Raw genomic sequence first — 26,270 nt, forward strand, 5'->3', positions numbered from 1 at the left:
GGGTGATAATCAATCACTAACTTATAATATTTCAACAGTTTAAGCCATCTTCGCCGTCTGAAATTCAAATATTTATGTGACATCAAATACTTTAAACTCTTGTGATCAGTAAATATGTGGCATTTTTCATCGAACAAATGGTGTCGCTAAATTTTCAATGCAAACATGATCGCACCCAACTCCAAGTCATGTTTCGGATAATTCTTCTCGTGCATCTTTAATTGTCTGAAAGCATACGCTATCACCTTACCTTCTTGCATTAAAACACATCCCAAACCGTTCAATGACGTTTCACTGAAAATCACAAATTCTTTACCCGACTTAGACTAAACCAAAACTGGTGCTTCGGTCAACAATACTTTCAACTGATTAAAACTCTGTTAGCATTTATCATACCACTCAAACTTCAAATCTTTCTGTAATAACTGAGTCATCGGTGTAGCAATTATCGAGAACCTTTTTACAAATCTTGGTGGTTTCCAATCAATAACTGCTAAAATCTTACTCGAATAAACTCTGATGCCTTCAGCCGATACAATGTGTCCCAAAAATCCAACTTCTCGAAGCCAAAACTCACATTTTCTTAATTTAGCAAAAACCTATTTATCTCTCAACGTTTGTAACACAATCCTCAAATGCTCGACGTGTTCAGACTCATCTCGGGAATAGATCAGAATATCATCAATGAATATAACAACGAATCTGCCTAAATACGGTTTGAAAATTCTTTTCATCAAATCCATAAAAATTGTAGGAGTGTTAGTTAACCCAAACGGCATAATAAGAAATTCATAATGCCCGTACGTGGTTCTGAGCGCAGTTTTTGGCACATCCAAATCTTTAACCCGTAACTGATAATAACCAAATTGCAAATCAATCTTTTAAAATGTCGTTAGACCTTTCAACTGATCAAATAAATCATCGATTCGCGGTAATGGATACTTATTTTTTATCGTAACCTTGTTGAGCTATAGACAGTCGATACACAATCTCATTGATCCCATCTTTCTTCTTTACAAACAAAATCGGTACACTCCAGGGCGAAAAACTTGGCCGTGTAAAACCTCTATCTGTTAACTCTTGCAACTGAGCTTTCAACTCTGTCGAAGCCATTCTCTATGGAGCTATTGATATTGGTGATGTTCCCAGTACTAACTCAATAGTAAACTCAACCTCTCTGATTGGTGGCAACCCGGGTAACTCTTTTGGAAACACATCTGGATATTCACATACCACTGGTACTGAATCAATCTTTAACTCAGACACTTTTGTATCCAGTACATATGCAAGGTAAGCATCGCAACCTTTTGTCACATACTTTTGCGCTAACATAGCCGATATCACAATAGGCAACTCACTCGAATCATCGGATTTATATACAAAAATTTTTATCGTTTTGACATTTCAATACAATAAGCTTTCGTCTATAGTTTACAATAGCATCATGCAGAGTCAGCGAACCCATACCCAAAATCACATCAAATTCATCAAATGGTAAAAGCATCAAATCAGTCAAAAAACTGTAACCTCAAGTCATCAAAGGACAATTATTGCATACTTTATAAATTAGGACATACTGACTTTAGGGGTTTGATACTTTAACCACAAATTCAGTGGACTCAACAGGTAAAATCTTATTAGACACTAAATTTGTACATACATAAGAATGGGTTGATTCGGGATCAATCAAAGCATTTACATCAGTGTTATAAAGAGAAAAGTACCGGTGCTAATATCTAGCGTCGATGCATCTTCGCGAGCGCGAATAGCGTAAGCTTTAGCTGGCGTTCGTGCTTCAGATCTCACAGCAGAATCCTTTGTTGCGCCTCAACTACCACTTATATTTCCAGTATTTCAGGGTGGACTCCCTCTTGCAGCTGTATTGCTCGGTTGAGCAATCGAAAATTTGTCTTTCTCAGGTAACTTAGGACAATCCCGAATAAAATGATCTTGCGAGCCACATCTAAAACATGCTCTATCATTCATTCGACATTCTCCAAAATGTATTCTTCCACATTGTTGACACTCAGGACTGTTGGCCTTAACATTGCCAGCACTCGCTACTAAAATGGCTTGCGATTTTGAACCTGTGTGTTGTTTACCACGATCTCTGTTGGAATACCCCACTGAAGCGGTCGAACGGTTATGAAAATCCTTCGATTTATTTGACGATGAATGGTATGAATTACCTATTGACCTCTTTCTCAAATCTCTAGCCTCAAAATTGGCTCTTTTCTTTTCTTTGCTAAGCTTATCGGCTTTGTGAGCTCTATCAACTAAAACCACAAATTCTTTCAGTTCAAGTATTCTGACTAAAAACTTAATATCTTCATTTAACCCGTCTTCAAATCGTTTACACATAACCACCTCGGTTGGAATGCACTCACGGGCATACTTACTCAGTCTCACAAAATCTCTTTCATATTCAGATATAGTCATACGACCCTATTTCAATTCTAGAAATTCTTTGTGTTTTTGATCAAGAAACCATTAACTTATGTAATTTTTCCTGAACTCGGTCTGAAAAAATTCCCATGTGACCCGTTCCCTTAGTACTACAGAAATTAACATGCTCTACCATTGGTATGCGACATCCTTCAGAAGAGATATCGCACATTTAACACATTTGGTTAGGGTACAAGATAATTCATCAAAACCTCAGATTGTATTCTCTAGCCAAAACTCGGCTCTCTCAGGGTCATCATGAACTGTACCCTTAAACTCTTCGGCCCCATATTTACGAATTTTATCCATAGGCGGCTTATTCATGCGTACTGGTTCTTGAACTTGAGGAGCTACTGGAACTGGTTGAGGAAAAGATAGGGGTGGAGGTTGCTGAGCAGCCGGATTAGTTCGGACAAACTCAGTGAACCACTTATTCATCATCTGGAAGAAGGCTTCTTTAGCCTCTCCTCTATGACCCTCAGATACGGGTCTAGACCCAGACGTTGTTCTGCGAACGGAGCCTGGCGCGTTACTTTCTACATCATCAGAGTCTGATCGATTAGAATCCATTACTATATGAAAAACATGATTTTAAACTGTCAAGAGATCTCACACTATTAGAAGCTATAAAATGATATGTATAGCTAGACTCACATACGCTACGTTAGTCCTAGATTCGACTTAATCGTAGCTCTGATACCAATAAATGTAACACCTCTAACCTGTATCCGATGCTGAAACAGGGTTACAAAGTATTACCGAACTTATAAATTAAATAATTATACAATTCAAATTCATTTCTCATTCAATTTAAAAATCATTCAAATTCATTCATATTATCCTGAATACGAACCCTCGAGGCTCCAAATAGACATTAAAAGTGGTTCGAGACTAAATTGAGTACTCAATAAATTTTTAGAAAAAAATTGAAATTTTTCAAAGTGTAGGGGACACACACTCGTGTGGCCAGGTCGTCTGGGCATTCGATGTGGGGACACACGACCGTGCCCCAGCCCATGTCCGACCCCGTGTAGCTCACTGACTTAGGTCACACAGCCAATCCACAGGTCCGTGTGCCAGGCCGTGTACCTTTCGAAATGGCCTCACACACCCATGTGTCATGTCATGTGCTAGGCCGTGTGAAAATTAGAGGGTATACCAACTTATGCCACATAGCCAAGCCACACGCCCTTGTGCTAGGCCGTGTAAAGCTACTGACTTGATTTCAATAGAAGTATTAGGGGACACACGGTCATATCACCTGGCCGTGTGTCACACAAGGCTGAGACACATGCCCCTGTCTCTACCTGTGTGGACAAAAATAGACTATTTTCCAAGCCATATTTCTCACCCAATTTGGTACCCACCTAAGCTCAACAATGTGCATACAACCATGGCATAAACAGGTATTCAAAACCAACCAAAATCAAGTTTGCAACATGTTATAATATCACACACAATAATGATTCTCATAGGTACCTCAAAAAACCATTTATAACAAGCCAAAATATGCTTCCAAAATATACCTAAATGGTCAAACAAATATATAAGACATTGTGCCTAAAACTTAGCATGCATACCAAATCTCAATTTCAACCGTTTGGTACCCTAAATACCAATTCACAACAATACATTCACATAGCACCTATACACCACATATCATAAGGCCATTTAATCCTATTTACGTATCAAAACATATACCATTTTCAAGCCAAATCAAATGGCGAAATACACAACAAAACGTATAGGCTATCATTAGACAAAATGACCTATACATGCCATTTAACCAAAATATATAGTCAAAGTACCAAAATAAATGTTTGATAGTGCGATGCAATCTTCGACATATTCCAAGCCGGACGAGCTTCTGAATCACTATAAAACACGAAAAATAAAATAGAGTAAGCAATTAAGCTTAGTAAGTTCGTATAACTAAAATACAACTTACCATTCATCCACAGTTTTGATAAGCAAAAGTTAAAACATAGATTAACTCCATCACGCCCAAAGCCTAACACATAATCCAAAATCATCTTAGCCATGTATGAATATATCAAATATGAATTACTTCCCGTATTTCACATGAAAACCTGTAGTAGTTCTTATCAAACTCATATAACTTCGTATCATCACTATGCCCGCTGAACCATTTGGAATACTATCGGATACTCGGGTATCTCGCACACTAAGTGCCAATATGTGGTCAAAACCACCACTATTTCATATCTTATATCGATGCTCACTCTCGAGCCATAACTAGGTCTGCTCACACAAGCTGTCAGTCATGACGTAGCCACATGGTGCTGCTCACACAACTTGTAAAGTAACTGCAACACAAGCCAAAAACTCAGCCACTGGTATGATGTACGAGACCAACACCCAAAACACGGTAATCCTTAATGACATGTCATTTGTATCCTATCTATTCCTAAGGTTCAACCAGTATCCTTACTTCTTAAAATCTTCTTCGAGTATTTTCATGGAGTCGTATTATCAAAATTTTAATAATAAAGCATATAAAATACATATAATTTAATCCTTATTAACATACGAACTTACCTCGAATTAGTTCGAAGAAAGTTGATTGATTAGTCCATTACTTTGTTCTTTCCCCAATTTAATTCCGAATGTTTCTTTTCTTAATGTATATAATCAAATTTAACTAATTTAAGTATCATTCTGTTCAATTCAATTCAAAATTTATGTTATGGCAAAAATAACTTCTTTACAATTTAGTCCCTAAGCTCGTAAAGTGACATTCATGCAATTTCATCTACATCTAAGCCTAGCTGAATTTACTACATGCATATAACAGCCTATACATTTCAAACTTTCACACATTTCCCACACTATTTACACATTTATCAATTTAACACCTAATTAATCATTTCATCAAAACTCACTTAACAATAGTTGTTTAATTAACAACAAGGAATCATTTTCTTCCATTAAACTTCAAAAAAAACTAAAATTCTCTCATGGAAAAACCCTATACTTTCAACCATATTGCAATTTAGTCCCCTATTTAACTAGATTAAGCTACAACGATCCCGTAAACCTAAAAATCAACAAAAACGGGACAATATATCACTTACATGCAAAGGAAAAGCTTGAACAAAATATCTTATCCTCTCGTAGGGTAAATTTTGGCTATGGTGAAGAAAATGGGGAAGATGATAGCTTTTCTTTAATTAATTTAACCTTTATTTACCTAATTACCATTTTACCCTTACCTAACTTTAAAATTTCCATAATTTCCAAGCCATGCACATCTACTAACTCAATTAATTGTCTAATTATCATATAAGGACCTCTACTTTAAATTTATATAGCTATTTAAAACCTTTAGCAAATAGAACACAACTTTTGCACTTTACGCGATTTAGTCCTTTTCATCAAATTGGTCATATAAACGGTAAACTTTCTTAGCGAAATTTTTATACTATAATACTATCATGCTGTAGATATTAAAATAATATTAAAATAACTTTTTTAACCTCAGATTTGCGGTTCCAAAACCACTGTTCTGATTTTTACCGAAAACGGGCTGTTACACATTTGAATAATGTACACAACTTAATAACACCACCATACATTCCTCAAATAGAGTAGCCGAGCAAAAAATTGGACTCTAAAAGAAAAGATGAAAGAATTGCTAAAAAGCTCTGGGTTATCACATGAAATGTGGGGGTAGCGTTTCTATAAGTTAATTACGTTTTTAAATAAGGTACCCACAAGAAAATGGACAGGACACTAGGGGTGAGCATTCGATCGAATCGAATCAAATCAAATCGAAAATTTTTGAGTTAATCGAGTTTTTGAATCTCATTTTATCATCCTAACTTTATTTGAAGTTTTGTCGAATCAAGTTGAGTGAGATGGAATTCGAATTGAATCGAATCGAATATATTTGTTCGAGTTAAATTTTAAAAAATAATTTTGGGTCCTTGTAACCATTATCACCCATCGCAATAAAATTTGTCCACCTTAATCAATTTTTTTATTAACTTTCATCACCTCATAATTTATTTATTAATTTTTTATATACTGGTTAGCTTCTTTGCTTGCTTAGTTATTTCAATTATCTTCAAATTCTTGTCACTATGTATTTTGGAATTAAAATATATTAAATGTAAAAATATGATTTTTTAATAAAATTTATTTTAAAAATAAAATGTGAAATTGATACCAATATAAAATTTTAACACGAATATTTTATGGCATAATTAATAATTCAATTTTAATATAAATATTCAATATGACTAAAAATTCAATAATATAAACAATATAAAATGTGAAATTTAATTTAATAATATAAATAGTAGATATAAATAAAATTATTACTATTTATGTTTAGTGATTGTTTTGGGATAATTTTGATTTTTATTTGAGAGTAAAGGTGAGAAGTAAAAGTTTAGAGGAAAAATAAAAATTTTGGGGAATAAAAGTTTGAGGAAAGTAAATAGGGGAGTAAAATTTTGAAGGAAAATATTAAAAAATTGGAGGGAGGGTTTGGGATAGATGGGAGGTGGGATGGGAAATGAATAAAAGTTTTAGGGGAAAAGTAAGAGGGAGTAAAAATTTTGGGGGAAAATAAAAGGTTTTGAGGGTTTTGGGGAGTAAAATTTTGAGAAAAAGTAAATGGGAGAGTAAAATTTTGGTGGGAAATGGATTTTGGGTAGATTGGGGGGTTGGGAGGGGAGGGGAGTAAAAGTTTTGGGGGGAAAGTGGGAAGGAGTAAAAGTTTTAAAGGAAAAGTAAAAAGGTTTGGGAGTTTGGGGTAAAAATGTAAAATATTATAGTTTGATATTGGAATTATTCGAATTCGAAAACTCAACTCGATTCGAACTCAAAATTCGAAAAAAAATTTGAGTTGATTCGAATAACTTGATTAACTCGAATAACTCGATTCGTTTAACTCGAAATTCAAATTTTTTCAATTTTTTCGAGTCGAATCGAGTTTTGCTCACCCCTACAAGACACCATATGAGTTATGGAAAAGTAAAAAAACTATCCTATAACCACTTGGAAGTGTGGGGGTGCCTTGCTAGCGTAATGTATAATGGTAAGTCGAGACATATGCGTCGTCGACACAATACTGTTAAAAAAACTGATCTCAAACGGAGTCATCTCATTGATTTTAAAATATCAAAAGATAACATTGCGGATCCGCTAACTAAAGGCTTAAAACGAGATCATGTTGTTAAAACATCAAAAGGAATGTGACTAAAGCCCATGAAAATAAAAGGCATTATGTGAAGGAAAATCCCACCTAGTTGACTGGAGATCCTAAGATCTAGGTTCAAAGGGACAACCTAATTGCATAGACCTTGTAAGGTCACTGTGGGGGTACTTATCCCAAATCCGTTCCTAAGATATAAACAGTGACTAAAAATGGGATAGGTTAAGCAATGTTTTTAATGACCATTGTATGTTTCGGTGAGCCGAACAACATAAGTCACTTATGCGAGAGTGAGGTGGGGCCGCTTCAAAAAGACTATTGAGGCTTAGTTCTTTCAAACTCTTGCAGAACCAGGAGATGCTCACAGCTATATGAACATAACCATGAGAACTAAAATATTGTGAGGGAGGTAGTTGTGTGAGGTATATCATCGTTTACACAAAAGGCAGAACAATTCAAGGACATCACGTTTACTAGTTAGCTAGTAAAATAAATATACTTTCACAATGGAAGGTTCAATGGTGGATACCTACCTATCCTATGCAACTATCGATCGTAGATTCTATTACCACAACGAGTCAATCTTTTTCGATAAAACTATCAACTTTCATTCATGTGGGAAATTGTTGGAAAAATTGTCTTTACAGGAAGTTTCAGGCATATTCTCAATAGGCAAAGGTGGAGAGTTGAATCATAAAATTATGGTTTCATATTCTACTCCATGAGGCCTTTACAATGGTATATCATATGCTCAAAATGGTTGAGTGATGAATGAGAAATTTATGCTTAAAGTAAACTGCTTGGAAATATTGTTGAGGAAAAAATAAAGGCTTAGATCCCACATTGGTTAAATACCAAAGTGTGAGATGTGTTTATATATGTGAACCATCTTAAAGGGTAATTGAATGACTAAGCTTGTAACCCTGCCTCGGTGCGGGGGGGTGCAAGTCCAAACTCGACAAGGTTGGGGCACACTCGCACGTCATAGGCGACGCAAAATGTTCGGACCGGTAGGCCCAAATGGGCTTGTGGATATTTTAAACCCAACACTAATTTATTTTTCCTCAGCATACATAACTGCTTATTTATGGACAGTATCTAATTTGATTTAATTTTTAAATCAAATTGATTTTTTGGCTCCATAATGGCAGATTTTATGGTTATTTCCAAATTTTCTACTATCCTAAATGTCTATAAAAGGCTGTGTATTATGTAGGATTACACACACATTCGATTAATTTTTTATACCGAAATTCTGTTCTTTTCAAAACTCTTCTTTTGCCTCTTCGTATTTTTACAACATTCCGGTGATAGAAAAAGGCAAAGTTCGTCCGTTGATCGTTGTAGAGGTGCTACTACTTTGATCACTTTTGTTGTTGTATCCGAGGAGACATTCGACCAACATTTCTCTAAGTACCATAGGAGCGGCCGAATCTGTCTTAAGGAAACTGTGTTTCACAGGTCTCAATGTTTCGTAAAATCTCGACTCTCCTTTATTTCAACTATTTATTATGCTATTTTATTTTATTTTTGTATTTGATAAATTAATAATAAATCATTCTATTTATATTTTATTTCATATTTTTTATATTTAATTTATTTTTTTCGCTAACGTGTTTTGTCTAACACGTGTTAGTTTTTTATTTTCACATATTACTTGCTAAAATTTCAATTAATGTATTAACGACTATCATTTGCATCAAGACTAGAATTTCAAATTTTGAAAAGTATAGAGACTTTTAGAATAATCCAATTGGAGAATATGGGCTATAGCTACAAATAAACACATACTACAAGACTAATAATTGAATTTAATCAAATAGATTTAATTGTTACTATCCCGGTTAGGATTAAATTTTAAAATTTGAGAAGTATATATTCTAAAATTGACTAGTTAGAAAATTACAAGGTCTACAATTGATCAAATTAAAGCAAAGAAACTAAATTCACAACTTTCTCAAAGTAAAGGGACTAATAGAAGATTTTAACCTTTTGTTTCTTAAATTTCCGCATAAGAAAGCAGCTTTTCCTGTATTTTTTGGAGAACGAAAAGGGAAAACAAAAATCTGAAAGTGTCTCTAATGAACAATCTATCAACTTCATTGATTTCTTCATCTTCCTTAGTTTTCTTGGCTCCAACCAGTTTAATTCAATGTACTATTTTTTTATTATCTTTTATTGGGTTTTTCTTTCTTGGGATAATGTAGCAGAACCCAAAGTGTTTCAGGTCCAGTGGAAAGCATCATTAATATAGTTAAATGTGTTGCCACTCCTCTTAAGAACAAAAGACTGATGATTATTCTTATTCTGTTTCATTATTATTGCATTTATCCTTTTGGGTATATGGAAACTTGGATTTAATTTGCTGAGTAATTCATGAGCCGGTAATGTTACTAAGAACAACATTGGTTCGTGAGTTGAACCGCAAATTACTTATTGATGATATTATATTTTCTATAAATAACTTTTAAATTTCAATAATTTTATGACTAAATGGGGCTATGTCGGTTGCTGTTTGTTTTGGAACTTACAAAATAAAGGTATGTGGCAATGCCCACATTGCCAAGCTTCAAGCTGGTTGTGGCACTTTTCATTAGTATAATGCTTCTCTTTGTTGCCATTGGTATTATAAATATACTATTTCCTTGAGATATAGATTATATGTTGCATGTCGTTTTCGAAAATGGTTTGGTGTGATTGTATTTTTAAACAAGGATACAATTTGCTCAGTCGGGTTTCCAAACTTCTATTTATTTTCTGTTGACAGTACTTGTAAATGCTTTTTTATCAGGAGAAGGGTTGCACACTTTATTCCCCAAACCAACAAGTGATGAGCCTCGGAAATGGTCTGCAATGGCTAAGGTAAGCATTCCTTTAATTTGCCTTTTAATCGGTTGATAACGTTGAAATATTAATTTTATATTGTAATGCTGCATTTAGTATTGATCCATTATACCGATCGTTGAATCGTTACTTCGAGTTTGCTAACTAGATCTTTTTAAAAAAATTTAGCAGCCCAATAACTTAAATAAAAATTTTTAAATAGTATAATGATTTTTCAGAATAGCTCAGTGACCATTTTGTAACTTCAATTATTAATTAAAGTATGAGCCAAATATGTGTAGATAATCTAATAACTAGTTTTTAATTGATGATAGGTTTACTAGAAATTAAAGTTAATGTACAAAAGTTATATATTAAGGTTATTATCCCCAAATTATACATATATAACTTTTCTAATATTTCATCTTTAGTGTCGTAAAAAGAGAGTCACCGTCTCTAAATTGCATGTTTGCTAATTTAAAATATCAAAACCATAAGATCTAAAAATTTCAAGAAATTGATGAATTTAGGTATACTTTTAATTTGCATCTACTTTTACGATATGACATGACAAATTTTGATTTATTAAATTTTGTATTTAAAAGTTTTATGGTCCTAATAAGTAGTATCGACCTCAACATGTTAAATTATTGAGAATAAATTATTTTTTTATTATTTTTGGAATGATTTGTTGTTTAAATTTTATGGATTTTTTGAGTTATGATTTTTCTATGGTTTATGTGTCCTTTTTAAGGATATTCTGTTTAAAAAATTGTTCTTTAATGGTATATATAGACGTTAGTAAAGTTAGGGGCTGGTAGGGTCTTGACTCCCATAAAATAAAAATTTTATCATTTAGTTTTCTTTATAATTTATAAAATTTTAAATTAGTAATGATAAGATTACACTTGACCCTAAAAATAATAAAAATATGATTTAATCTTTTAAAATTATAAAGATATAGGCTATTAAAATGATGAAATTGTATTTTTTATTATCGTAAAAATATATGTCACTTCTGTAAAATGAAAAAATTCATTTAAGACCCTTTATAATTTATAAAAATTTAAATTAGTAATGGTAAAATTATATTTTGACCCCCAAAAATGATAAAATTTTGATTTAATCCTTTAAAAATTATAAAGATATAGACTATTAAAATAGTAAAATTATAATTTTACTATAAAAATATACAATTTAATTCCGACCCAAAAAATTTTCTAACTTCACCCTTTTACATAAAATTTTGAATGGTAAATATGTTGGATTTCATTATGAGTCGCGTATATATTTGATAAAATATACAAAATGGTGATGTTAGATGATTACGAATTGCTATGTTTTTTATTTGGTTTTGAATGTTCGTAATTTCATTGGCAGCATTTGATTTCTTTTAACTGTTGCGGGTTTAGGGTAAATATAGTATTTGATTTTATTGTAAAATTTTGATAATTGCATGTTTAAGGTTTTAATTGTTTTTGGCTTGACTGTGGGAGATAATATTTGTTCATTGACATTTATCATTGTGGTTTAATACAGGATTTTCATGTTAATCAATTTAATCATATATTTAATTTTAGATTTCATTGAATCAATTACTATTATACCTGTCAATATCACTGCATGCATTGAAACATTTAAGGGCATTAAGTCTGATAAGATCACCACAATTATAAAATTTATGGCCGACAATGAAAAGAGATTTGTTAAGAACAAAAAGATTGGAATTGGTACGTTCACAACAAATCTAATTTCAATGAGGTATATAAAGAAAAAGAAGTTGTAGATACATTACAAAAGAAACAACTGAAAAAGGAGAGTCACATCCTCTAAATTATTACTTGTGTGCTAAATTGGAAGATTAAAACCATAAGATTCAAAGATGTCAAGAAATCTAGAGATTCAAATACGTTTTCACATCTAATTTTGTTCTTGATAATAAATCATGATTTATTAAATTTCGTATTGAAGAGTTTTATAGTTCTAAGAGTACTTCTTTCAAGGATGGTGTATATGTTTTCGGGAATTTATGGGAAGAAATCCGGTAAAAGGATTTTTTTTTTTTTAACTTCCAGGTACCGAAAAGTAAGTGAGAAATAGAAGAGCGTCGGACTGTGTCGTTAATAGAGGTGCTCATGGGTCGGGCCGGGCTCAACTAAAAATTTAAGCCCATTTACTAGGCCCGGTCCTAGGACCAGCCCGACCCAAAAAATGGGCCTAAAATTTTACCCAAGCCCAACCCGGATAAAAATGATAAAACTCAGGCTTGACTCGGCCCGCCTGTATTAATTTTTTATATTATTTTTATATAATTTTAAAATATATATAATACATCAAAAATACTAAAAACATCAAAATAAATATTTCCCAACAAATTAAAAATAAATTTTAAAAAATATGTAGACTTAAATAACACTAAGATAAATGCAACTTAACAAGCAAATGCTTCTAAAATAATAACAAAATTAACAAATGTCTTTCAAATAATAACAAAATTAACAATAAAATAAATTTTATACAATATCCAAACAATAACAAAATAGTAGCAAGATAATAGTAAAATGGTAGCAAAATAGGGAGAAAACAACAAGAAAATAACATAAAAAAAAAGTAGATTTTTTTGTCCTTTAGTGAATTCGGGCCGGGCCCGTTTCTTAAATGGACCTTATTTTTTTGTCTAAACCTATTTTTCGGGCCTATATTTTTGCTCAAATCCTCCCACATTTCAAGCGGACATTCGGGCCAGGCCGGGTGACCTGACCCATGATCAAGACTAATCGTTAATAACATTGCCGGCAATTTTGTAATGAATTTTTAAATGGAAAACATTTGAAAGGATATTAATGTTAAGAAAATCTTAAAACCTTGAAAACTATTAAAAAACTATAATTTATTTTTGAAAACGATAAAATTATTGTAAAAATTAAAATTATGCTGCGAAAAATAAAATAAAATCCGTTTGTTTTGATTTTTAGGTTTTTAGAAAATTTTAGAATCTTATGAATTTTAAGAAATTTATGGCATTTTTTTGCAATTTTTATGAAATATTTTATTTTTAAGGAATTTTAGTTTTTTTTTAAACGTGATAGCGTTTAATTGGATGAAGTGATTTTCTTTAACGAAAAATATAAAAATAGAAAAGAAATTAAAAATATATACTTTCTTTGACATACAACTGTTACCGTTTTGATTGATATAAAATTAAATATAGTGCAACCAATACCATTAATAGTATTATTGTTATGATTTGACAATAGAATTTTATAGTTGTTAAAATAAGTTGTTTACAAAATAATATTCGGCAACTATTATAATAATGTTACAAATTTGTTTTTGCAATCAAGATATTATAATTGAAATATTATGGTTGTGTTAAAAATATTGTACTATTTTTGGTTACTAAAATATATTTAGACAATTAAATTAAGTAGTAACAAGAAAATGGTTCTAATATATATAATTGAAAATGAATTTTCAAATTTTAAAGTTGTTACATATACTTGATTATGTGCCATGACTTTTGTTGCAACGATAATTTAATATTTTTAAACGACTTTTAGTATTGGTAATCCGTATTTTTGTCATGTTCATAAAAATAATTTCAACTCTTTGGAAATCACACATTACTTAATTTTAACTAACATATCAAATAGATTTTATAATTTAAATTCAAAACTTAATTTTTCAATATTTAATTTTGAATTTATCAAACAACACCTTAATGCTAATCAATTGAAAAGAAATTAATCTATTATATTCAAAGGGACACTTCATTATATTACTAAATTGACATTTAAAATAATAGTTTAATATATTAACAAGAAGTAATATTAATTGAAGAAATAATTTAATTAAATAAAGTTGTAGCAATATTTAAATAGACTTTATATTCATATTAATTTACATTTTTTTATTTTCTATTACTTATCACTTAATTAGTATTATAATTAAATAACTATAAAATTGAAATTTAGCATTATAAATAGATGATTAGCATCAAACACTTACACATTTTCATTCAAGTAGCTTTTAAAGAAAATTACAAAAAAATCATTTTTGAGTATTATTTGATAGGTTTTGCTTTCATCACAAAAATATATATTTTTCATTATTATTTGATATATTTGAATTTTACTATTATTTGATATTTTCTAGAGCAAAACTACACTGGTAGTCATTGAACTATCGAGAAGTTTTTTGGTCACTCAACTATGAAAAGTTACAAAATAGTCACCCAATTATTCAATTTTTTTTTTATTTTTAACCACTAGCCGTTAAATGGCTAACAAAAAAAGCAAATGAAATATTAGTTTTTAAAATTGGCGTAATAGCAACTTTAACCCTTAAATATTTAACCCACTATTAAAAAGAAAAAGAAAGTATCTCTAAAATTATCAACTTCTAAGGTTGGAGTTGCAATAAGCTTAGCCAAGTCCAAGAAGCCGATAAGCTAAATGACTTGTTGACTTGAGAATTCAAATAAAGCCATAATTGAATTCACATTATCGATTGCCAGAGTCAACTATTATTTTAAATGTCAATGTTTGTTCAAATCGTGTCTAACATAGCAGTTAACAGTATTCATATATAGTAGTTTCTTTCACTCACATTATATTTGGAAACTATAATTTAACTAATAATTATAATTTATACATAATAAGATTTTTCTAAAGCTTTTATAATTATAATTTTATACCGTGTTTGTAAATCAAATTGATAATAAAGTTATAATTATTTTTTGAAAGTTGGAACCAGCTTTTTTATAAAAATACTTTTTGGTAGAAAAGACTTTTTGGGTTGATTAGTAAAAGGCTTCCCTATTTTTGGTGTTAAAGGGGAATAAAAATAATAATAAATAAGGAGGCTTATGAAGCAATTCACTCTATTTAAAGATTGTGGGGCACCCTTAAAATCTTTTTTTCAGCTGCCAATCAAAACAGAAAATTTACAAATTAGGTTCCTAAATATGTGAGGCCTCGCCGTCATAACACTGTAATAAATACCTATTTATGCAATTAATTATTATTTTTTAATATTATTTAGGTAAAAGAAAACAAAAATACCCGGAAGTTAAGAATAAGGTGAATATGACCATACCCATCTTTAACAATTCAATATTTTGACGAGTTTCAGCCCATTAAACTTCAACCTTTGATTCCAACAAACAACAACCTTCCTATTATTACTTTAATTTTATCTTTTATTTAACATGTATGTAGTAAAGATATATTATATTAAAAGGACGTATATTAGCAAAATTTATAATAATATCCCACAATGATGCATATAATTACAAAATCATTAAATTTACTGTAAAAAGACAAAGAAATGCTCGCTTTCTCTAGTGCACAAACTTGGATATATTATGCATGCATGTCCTGCTAATGAAGAAAAGAAACTAAAATTTTAAGGAAATTCACCTACTTTAATTAGTTAACATTGAGAGACTAGTAGCATTGGTTCAAGCTTTCGCACGTACATGTATATATATAAAAGAATGGAAAAGCAAGGGAGATCAACAAATATAAGATACTACATAAAAACATCGATTTTTAACTTCATAAACATGCTTTAGACACACCATGTAAGAGATTATTGTGTTTGTAACTTTGGAAATGATGGTGGATAAAAGAAATTACGAAAGAAAATTAACTCGTCATGTCAATTAACAGATCCCATGACTTCATACACAAAAGAAATTACAAGCCCATGCAACCAGAAAAAGGAACACATAGATCAAGAAAACCCAATATATATATATATATATTATATATGACACAACATTAATTCTACCAATCTTAAGGTTTTCCTTCCTTAGATGATGATGATGATGAGACATGTTCCTGACTGAACCTTGCAATTTCACCTTCCATTATTTAGTAATTTGAATATTTTGATGTTGGAACTTGTGAGCTTGTAAAAGGTGATCAAAGGAACATTGCATCTTTATGTCAACTTACTATCTGTCACTAAAGCTGTTGTGAATCTTGTGATATAACTGGAAGCATGCAGCTGGAACTTGAAGATCAGCTTAAGCTGCTGTAAGTCAAGGAGGATTGAAACTAGCTACAAGAGATGATTAGTACTACCAGAAGAGTTGAGACCTGATATATTCGTCCAACTATTTCCTCCCCAGTACTGATTATTCTCCGAAACACCTAACTGTGGTCTTGATAGATTTAGCCCTTGATGGTTGGTTTCCATTTTCACTGGAGCTAGATGAGAAGCCCTAGAGCATGGACTCATGGAACGAAGAAGCTGGCTTTCTCCCCCCATGGATGATGATCCTTCCATACCCTCACTTTGAAATGCATATAAACCATTACTTGGATCAAAGAAAGGGAACTGTTGATGCTGGTGAGTTCCTCCTCCTCCTCCTGATGACGATGATAAAATACCAGCACTGCTCATGCCCGAGTTAGTTCCTATCTGAAACCCCATATCAGCTTGCCTACTAGCTCCACTTGTTTCCCCTTGAATTCCACCAAAGTTTAACCCGATATTTCCCACACCATACTGAGAAAAATTTTGCAAAGAAGCCATGAAGGGCAAATGACCAGTGATTTCAGTAGGAATAACAACACTATTTTTTGAGTTTGAATTTCCAGTTTGCTTCTCCGCTGGGGGTTCTGAGCTACTGCTTTTGTTTTTCTTGTTTTTTCGGCATCCTCCACCTACTGGAACATTCCTAAGAGCACCTCCTCTAGTCCAATACCGTCGACATGTCTTGCAAAAGTGGCGTGGCTGTGAGAGGCTATAGTTATTGAAGTAACAAAATTTGGTGTTGCTGGATTCACAACGTGGACATTTCAGAGCAGCTTCTGGCTGTGGAATCTTGGCTAGCCTGGCTCGATCAGCCATAGAACTAGGCCTAATGGAGGCTGGACCACCAGCTCCAACATGAGGAGGTGGAGGAGGAAGAGGTGAAAACTGATCAGGGTTTTCACTGCCATTTCCTTGTTGATGCTGCAGCAGCAAAGAAATATATATATATATAAATCCAACTTAAATCTTTATAATTTTTAAAGAACAAAATATTTAGTATATTCAGGAAAAGATCACAAAGGGAATTAAGAATATTTATCTTTATTTTTTCCTTAGATCAATTTGGTGCAGAAGTTGTGGAAAGCAATTAAAGATGAAGAAAAATAAAAACCTTACCTGTTGCAAGTTGGGAGGATCTAAATAGATTGGAACATGAGATGAGAAAACCATGGTTAATAATTCTTTGCTAACTTTTCTTTTTTTTCTTTAATAAAAGTGGATGGGTTCTTTAGGAAAAATAAGGTGGAGAATCCACCCAAAGGGAATACCAGAGCCCAAGAAAGCAAATGAAAAAGAGAAATAAAGAGAGAGGATGATGAAGAAGAAAAGATAGGGGGATGGGGGAGGTGATGGCTTTTGTTTATGATGATTTTTTTATTATTCGCTCTTATTATTCTTTTATATATTCCCTCATCTCTTTAGCTTTTGGTTCTTTTATATACATTTTTAGGGTTTAAGTGGGCATATTTTTTTTCTTCACCTATAAGCTTTCGTTCTTCATGACGTGGACTGCTTAAAAAGAAAGGAGTTCAACTGAGCGTATATGGCTCTCCCGTCTCCATAGCAACAAATTATCACCCTTTCGCCACTTTAGGATTAACCGACTTCTTAACCAAAGGGAGCCTCTTAGCTTTACGTTTATATTATGACTTTTGAATTTAATTACATTATTAATTCATATATAAAATAAAAATTGATGTGATGATCATACATTTCAAAGTAATTATAATTTAATTAAAAATTATATAAATGTTAAACTAGAGTTATTACCATAATATATATATATGAACATTATTGTGATAATTGTGATGGAAAAATAAAATTGTGCTAATTTTATTTTAAAACAAGTTATGACAATTTTAATGAGCTAAAATAAAGTTATTACTAGAATAGAATTATAAACATATTAATTATCACTTAATTAATATTAGAATTAATTAAGCTTTTGTTTTAAATAATGTTACTTTGCATACTGTAAGTTTATTATGTTAAAAATGCATTAATTATGATTTGAAAATTTTCTATTATAATATTTGAAACTTATTTTTGTACAATGAGATTTGAACTCGAGCTATTTCTAAAGAAGATGAACACTCACTTGGGGTTCATAAATCAAATTTGAAAATTATAATATTTCAATTGATTAGTTAATACATTTTAATTATATTAAATAATTAAAATAAAAATATTTGTTTACATTAAATTGTTAATTACTAAAATTAAAAATATAATATTAAAAATTGATTAAATATTAAATGTGTAAAAGCACATATAACACTAGAAATTAATAAATTAATAATATGTACATATATCTATGTTGCTTGGATTTTTTTATTTAGTATCAATGTTTAATGTTTATATTTGAGGCATACTTAGATATAAATATAAATATAAAATATTTTAGAAACTGTTTAATTATATGAAATGTTGAAAAAATATTAACTTGTTAATATTAAACACCTACTTATGTTTAGGACTCAGGCTTAAATCCAAATAAGATGAAGTATTTCAAAGACATAGTATTGCTTGTGCCAATTAAAATTTTGTTTTGATAAAGATATATACAAGTATCATATTTTACTTCTTTCTTAAACTATACTTTTTTTACTGCTAAAAATAGGACCATTAGTTGTAACTCATTTTGTAATAGGGTTAGTTGCAACTTGCCTAATTTGTTAGTGAAACTTTTAAAGGAGATTAAATTCAATCAAACAACGATAGTTTGAAGAATTCTAATATGATTTGTTTGCCTTATTTAGAGAGATTTGGGATTAGAAGAAGTTTAATCGGTATTTTTTTATTTATTTCATAAATTAACAAGGAGCATAATTGGGACGAAAATCGAATGGTTTAATGCAATCATACTAACCTAGTTTCACAAGTCTAAAAATGTCTATATATTGATGACTCATTTACTATGCATGCAAATTAAAGAGTTATACTTATGAGGAATATTTATGTAATTTTGTGTTGTAAACAAATTGTTTTATCAATTTGATCTAAGCATTCATATGGGAATGATTTAGTGGGAGAGTTGGATCTACAAAATTGGATGGGGTGAAACGCAACAAGTTGAATTGAGCTTAAATAATCTATTGTATTGTTGAATTATAGTAGATTAATCTCTAGACAAGGGCCCCATAGACATATGGAGAAGTTTTGAAATAACCAATTAATACATTCTCTAATTTATTTTTTCAGTATCAATTGTTTCCTTAATTATAACTTACAATACAACCAAACCAACAACTAAACACTAACAATTAGAATTAGAGCCAAACACTAAACGAAATTGGTGAAAAAGATGTTATTATTGAATCACTAAGACATGAAAGAAAGCTTGATATCCCGATTGCCTATGCTCAATGGCTCCAACTACGCCTATTGGAAAGCCTGCATGATGGTGTTTATTAAGTTCATGGATGAGAAGGTATGGAGGGTAATGCTTACTGTTTGAGATCCACCAACTATTGATGTAAATGGTGTGAGGATGTCTAACCCATTGACCACCTGGACTACTGAGGAGGATAAGGCAGCCAATTTTAACTCAAAGGCTCCAAATTCCACCTTTAAAAATGTGGATCCTTAGGAATTTAGAAGAATCTCTAAGTGCACTACTACTCAAAAAGCATGGATCATCTTTGAGATTGCTTATGAAAGAATTTCTACAGTGAAGCAATTCAAATGTTAACATCTATGTTTGAAAATTTAATAAGGGTAGAAGCTAAATATTTTCTAATTTCTATGCTAAGTCATGTGACATATCTAACCAAGCATTTGCTCTTGGTGAAGAGTAGTACAATGACAAGTTGGTCCACAAAGTACTGAAGTCTTTACTAGAGTGTTTTTCCGTGAATGTGACTACTATAAATGAGGCTAAAGACATCAACACAATGAGGATTGATGAGTTGATTAGGTCTCTGCAAATGTTTAGGATTAATTTAGAAGAAACTAAGATGGGGAAACACAAGACCAAAAAAGAATTCTATACAAGTTACTTTTTTAGCTCCAACTGAGGATAAAACTACCCTTGAGGATTACAAGAGTTGTTAGCCCTTCTTACTAAAAACTTCAATAAAAAAACAAAGGATTTGAAGGAGGCCATGTTTCAAAAAAGTAAAAGAGAAAGTTATAGCCAATGAAAATAACCTTAAAGAGAATAAGAAAGGCATACAATGTCAAGAATGTGAGAGTTATGGTCATATACAAGTTGAATGTGACAATAGACTAAAGAAGAAAAAGAAATCTCTATGTATAACATAAAGTGATGATGACTTAGCTAGCAAAAAGGATAAGGATGATGAGCACTTGAGTAATTATGTTTCGTTCACTTCCTAAGCGGCAACTAATGATGCAACTGATTTTGAAAACAATGATATTGATATTAAATCTACAATATATTTCACAAATACTTACAATACCATTCTTGAAAAGTGGGATCGTATTTGTAACATCAATGTGTGACTATCTGATGAAAATTCAATGGTGAAACAATAGAACTAAAGGCTTATGGAAAACCTTAAGGAAAAGGAATCCATGTTGAATGAAAAAGAAGCCAAACTCAGTGAGGCTGTTAAGGGTTGACAGTAGCTCAGTTTATACTAAAGAAGATGGGCTCTAGAAGCGAGAAGCTGAATGAACTCCTTGTTGTTGCAAGAAGGGAACTTAGTAGTTTAGGCTTAGGGTATATAGACTAAGGAGATGAAAAGTCACCCATGTATATAAGTCAGTATATTTTATTGGGCTAGTAAGAACCAAGTTGGAGGGTGGACTTACACACATGAGAATTGGGCCCAAATGACCAGTGTAGTTTAAATCGATGGATTTCCCTCTATGGGATATATCGTGACGTTTGAGTTTTTTTTTATTTTTAGACTTGTTTTTATTGAATTTTTTGAGAGTCCAAGAAAATTAAATCATTTAACTAGTAATATCTATATTTAGCCTAACTAAAAATAGTTTAATCGATTGAAGCAATATTTAGCCAAGTCTAGATTTGTTGAAGCTTTTTTAAACTACTTTTGGCTAAGTAAATTCCTCTTACCTTCCCTATTTTCATCTAGTAAAAGTCCTATATTTCCCATGGTTCACTTTCACACTAAATAACCCTTAAAATGACTCTTTCATTCTCCTCCCGCTCATCCTCTTCTTCTTTTGAGTTTGTTGAGTATTTTCTATTGTGATTTATTGTCAATTCTAGTTCTCATTTTAAAACAAAAGAGCTTTTGAATCTTAAGGGATATGTTATACGATAAAATATCCTTAAAGAAAATTTCCAACATGCCTCAAACTATTTAACTCATACTCTTGGTTCATTAACTTGGTGCAATATTTGCCAACAATCTTAAAGATACTTCCGTACCTAGATGTTGTCCACACTAGTAATACCCATGGTCATTGTTGCCATTATTGTTCTGATGCTACCTATGACATGTCTCCAATGAGCATACCATGTGCTTGTTGCTATTGTTGTCTTGCTACTTGTATCGCAATGCTACCGATATTCTTGTTGTTCGAGAATCTTATGCATCAATAATATATATATATATAAAGAGTGAGATCTAACTATTTTCAAAAGGCTAGAATTGATTTAATTTTTAAAAACAAAATGATAACATGTGAAGCATATTGTACATGCACAGATGGGGCGAAATTTATTAAAGTCGGTTCAACTAAACAACCAATTTTCAAGTTTGGAAGATCAATTGACTTGCGACAAATTTTTGGGGTTGAGATATTTGCGTAGCGTTTGAAGAGCTATCTCTTATCCTCGAAATGCACTTTGAATCACTCAATTTTGGGTCTGAGATCTCAAGTTATGAAATTTTACTAAAGACTGTGTGAGCAAAATTTTTGGATGGGATTATTAAGGAAAATTACGAGTTTCAGACTTTAATTTGAGTTTAAATCATATTGAGTTCGAGTTTGAGGCCTAATTTTTATTATATATATGCTCAATATTGTATCTATTAGGTTTTACTATTTTATTATTTATTTATACTAAATTTTAAGATATTTTTAAGTATTCAAAGTTGTTTAGGAGTTTTATTTTTCTTAGTCAAAAGAAATATTAGTTCTACTAAAACAACTTGTATAAATTAATTAGAGTTTTATTATATTGAGAGTTTTATTTTGATGTAATTAGCTAGCTTATATAAATGCCTATCACACCCTAAGTTTTTCTAGCCCACATTTTGGTTGGTTGACCAAGTAAGATTAGCAATGACTCGTATACGAGCTAGTCAAATTCGCGAGAATTGACTTGTTTCATTTGGCAAAGTTTCTCTTGCGGAATGTTCCGCTAGGTTCCGCCATCTTATGGATCCTTATTCTGCATTTGGCGAGCTTTTTCATTGTGAACCCGCCATTGGCGTGTTCAATTATGGCGAATAGGTTTATTGTTTTAGAATCCGCAATCAGTAGGACACATGCAAGAAGCATGTCAAGTCCTATGTAGGAAATGTGTTATTTTGCATGAAACTTGTAGAGCCTCATTAATTGTATCTAATTAGTGGAGCCATGTGTACATGTAAAATGTTTAGGTAAACTATTATAGTGGAATTACGAGTAATTTCCTATATAAACAAGATAAAATCTTAACAAAGAAGGACTTTATTATCCATTTCTCTATTCATCCTTGTTCTTTTAGAAGAAAACTGGTACCTTCTTCACACCTAGTATGTTCTTCACTATGTGAAGAAGGTACCAACTTTCATCTTGATTAGTAATCAACTTTTTCAAGCCAACTGCTAGTAAATTCTTGAGTCCTTCCTTAGTTTAATATCAAGGAATGGTAGGGTTGTAAGAACCATTTATATAGGTTTCTACTAGAGGTGGAAGGGAAGGAAACTTCCTTCTGGTTAACGTTTGGGTGTATTTTATCCTTGTTTTTACATTAAAGTTCAGTTGTTTCTGTACTTAATAGAGTGTTTAATTTTATTTAGCTAAAGAATTAGGAGAAGGCCCAAGTGCAAAAGGGAAAGAACCCGTAGATTAGACAAAGCTTTTCCTGGTAATCTTTAGGGAGTTCCTTTCACTTGTGTTCTTATTAAATCCCAGCTAATTTCATGATAATGTTGCCTTTTAGGTAAGTAAGTTTATTTAAAATTAGCAGTGCATGTTTGTGTTAACAAACTAAAATGATAATAACAGTGTATGCATGAGTGATTGTAAATTGATACTCTTCCTTGGCGCACAAGCTCTGTATCCAAAATGGTGAAAGGGGAAAATTATAGAAATTGTTGAAATGTGATGGGAGAAATTTATGAAGATTAGGATATGATATGAAATTTACCTCCGATAGGGTATGCAATTGTAAACCGCGATTGGTGAATGCCCCAGCCTTGCGGGGGAATACATAAGTATTCAAATTAACAGGATTTGGGAAGGTTTGATTGGATATATGAAATACCTGCTCAATGGAGCAATACCATGGATATGTAACTATGGTTATACGAAGCGATATGTGGATTGAAAGCTAATGCAAGGAAGGGGTCCATGAATAGTCCATGCAAAGCATACAAGTGTTATGTAACGTTAATGCACACAAATAATGCTTAGGTGAAGGGGTATCTGTGTGATTTGTGCTTAACAGCGAAAAGTATCCGCATGTGAACTAACTTGAGTTGTGGTGTGAAATTGTCTGTGTTTGTGATTAGACATAACTAATATTCACATGAAAGTTGAAGTTACTGGTGACTACATTTATCTACGAATAGTATCTGCCAACAAACCCTAATTGTTTGGTGTTATGAATCCACCAACGGATTGTACACAACTATATTGGTGTATCCGTGTGTAAATTATTGGTATTACTAAGTGTTGTAAAAGCCTAGCTTAATTTCACTTCTTGAAAACCTTGTTCGAAAGTTTATTTTATCCTTAGAACTTATTAAGTTTGTTATGAACTTACTTAGTTTCCCCTACCATTTCAAGATCTGTTGAGAAAGTGGACTTTTGAAGGGACTCAGCCAGACAGTGGACTCTTGTGTGAGCCATTCATCATTCTATCATAACATGTATATCAAATAGGGGTGGCCTATGGTCTAAGTCTCTAGTAATTAAATTATGTAAAAGTGAATTTGAATATCTTTTATTTAACCATTTGTATATAACGAATGATGACACTTCACAAATTTATTAACTTTTATGTTATATGACTTAAGGCTTACTCTTATTTTTCCCTTGATTTATGTATTAATTCTTTTAATCCATTGAGTGACATTTTGGAACGTGTACCTTTATTTTTATTTTTGGTTTTGTTTTAAAAATACTACTTCACCAAACGCCATTTTAAGATTGTTTTATTAAAATCGTATTGATTCACTTAACTACCAAAACCAATGTTTTTGTCATTACAAAATGATTTATGTTTTCTGGTAACATCGTTGTTCGCCAGTCAAACGGTCGAATTGGGGTGTTACAAAGCCTTTTCATTGTTCATTAAAGGCATTGGTTGATTCATTCATTAATAAATTTTCAACTCTAGGAGTTAATTCTTTCATGCAAAATTGCTTTCTTATAATTTTTAGAAGCAATTTTTCTTTTTGATTTTCTTTAAGGAGTAGTGAGAATCCATTCTTCATCCTTCAATTTGTCAAGGATTATTTCTTGGAGGTTGATTGGAGCCATTAATTGAATTTTTTAGGGTTTATATTTCAAAAGGTTCAATTGGAAAACTATCTTCTATCCATATCCATCGGTTTATTCTATTCATCTTCCACCTTTTAATTTTTGTTTTATTTATTTATCTATGTTTTGAATCCTTAATTTTCTTTTATTCTTTAATTTCTTATTTTAGTCTTTTTCATTTTCTTTGTTTCTAAATTTGTTTATTTTTTCTTCAAGGTCAAACCCAAATATTTTTTCAAGTCAAACAACTTGAATGCGATCTTGGTCCACTCCCCTATCACACGTTATTTCTATGATAAATTGTTTAAATGAAGCATGAACCCATGATTTTATGTTTCATGAATTCATTTATTATTATTGGAAAATTAGTCGGCCTTAAATTAGAGTTTAATAAATTTGAATTCTTAATACAGTATTAATGTAAATTTACCTTGGACTTGGATACTATTATTTTTACCTTTAATATATAATGAGCCAAACCCAAGTTGAGAGACCAAGGTTTTAATAATAAGTTATTAAATTGAACATTAGGTTTAACTTGAGCTCTATTTTATTGTTAAAGTTGTATTAAAATTTTAAGTTTGACAATAATTTCTTGTTCTTCCATGTTATCATATTTGAATGAGTATAAAAATTTAATTTATTTATTTTCAAACTTACTTTGAATTGTATGATTTATAATGAATTTTTTTTTCATTGGTCACAAGTCCAAAATAAAATTTTGAGAAAAGAAGGGACAATTGTTTTGTGTTTGGCAAATCCATAGCTGGTATGATACTGTGAAAGTGCATGTCTAGGAATAGTTCTGGCTAGGAAAGACTTAGTATTTAAGAGTGTAATGTACACCACCTCTCTTTCTTTGTAACCTACCTAGTGCTTTATTCATAGACTGTGCTCATTATTCTAGTATCCAATTGTGATGACAAAATAGGCCACTATATAACTTTGTACAAAACTCAATAATGGAGAAATGATAATCCTATTAAGTCAAATATCAATTTCGTTGAAATAGATGATATAATTTTTGTGGTCATTTCTCAAGTTAATATTGAGACTAATATGAAAGAGTAGGCAATAGACAGTGATTCTTCTAGGCAATTTAGTGGCAATTAAAATATCTTTAGGCCCTACTCTCTAGTGGAAG

General features: G+C 31.4%; 1 protein-coding gene across 1 annotated transcript; it reads right to left on the reverse strand.

Moving 5' to 3' along the window:
- Positions 1–16,085: 16,085 nt before the first annotated feature.
- Positions 16,086–17,907, reverse strand: LOC105791205 (dof zinc finger protein DOF2.2). Its single transcript, XM_012619181.2, has 2 exons — positions 17,612–17,907; positions 16,086–17,416 (listed from the first exon to the last, which is right to left on the reverse strand). Exons 1-2 carry the CDS (start codon positions 17,663–17,665, stop codon positions 16,517–16,519), a joined length of 954 nt encoding a protein of 317 aa, XP_012474635.1. The 5' UTR covers positions 17,666–17,907; the 3' UTR covers positions 16,086–16,516.
- Positions 17,908–26,270: the final 8,363 nt, after the last annotated feature.

This window comes from Gossypium raimondii, chromosome 7, assembly GCF_025698545.1.
Source record: "Gossypium raimondii isolate GPD5lz chromosome 7, ASM2569854v1, whole genome shotgun sequence".
Taxonomy (NCBI): domain Eukaryota; kingdom Viridiplantae; phylum Streptophyta; class Magnoliopsida; order Malvales; family Malvaceae; genus Gossypium; species Gossypium raimondii.

Bases quoted from the DNA above. Each gene is read 5' to 3' on its own strand.
- LOC105791205 (XM_012619181.2), bottom strand. From the start codon at position 17,665: ATGGTTTTCTCATCTCATGTTCCAATCTATTTAGATCCTCCCAACTTG. The intron at 17,417-17,611 runs GTAAGGTTTTTA...TTGCTGCTGCAG, and splicing joins ATCCTCCCAACTTGCAACAG to CATCAACAAGGAAATGGCAG.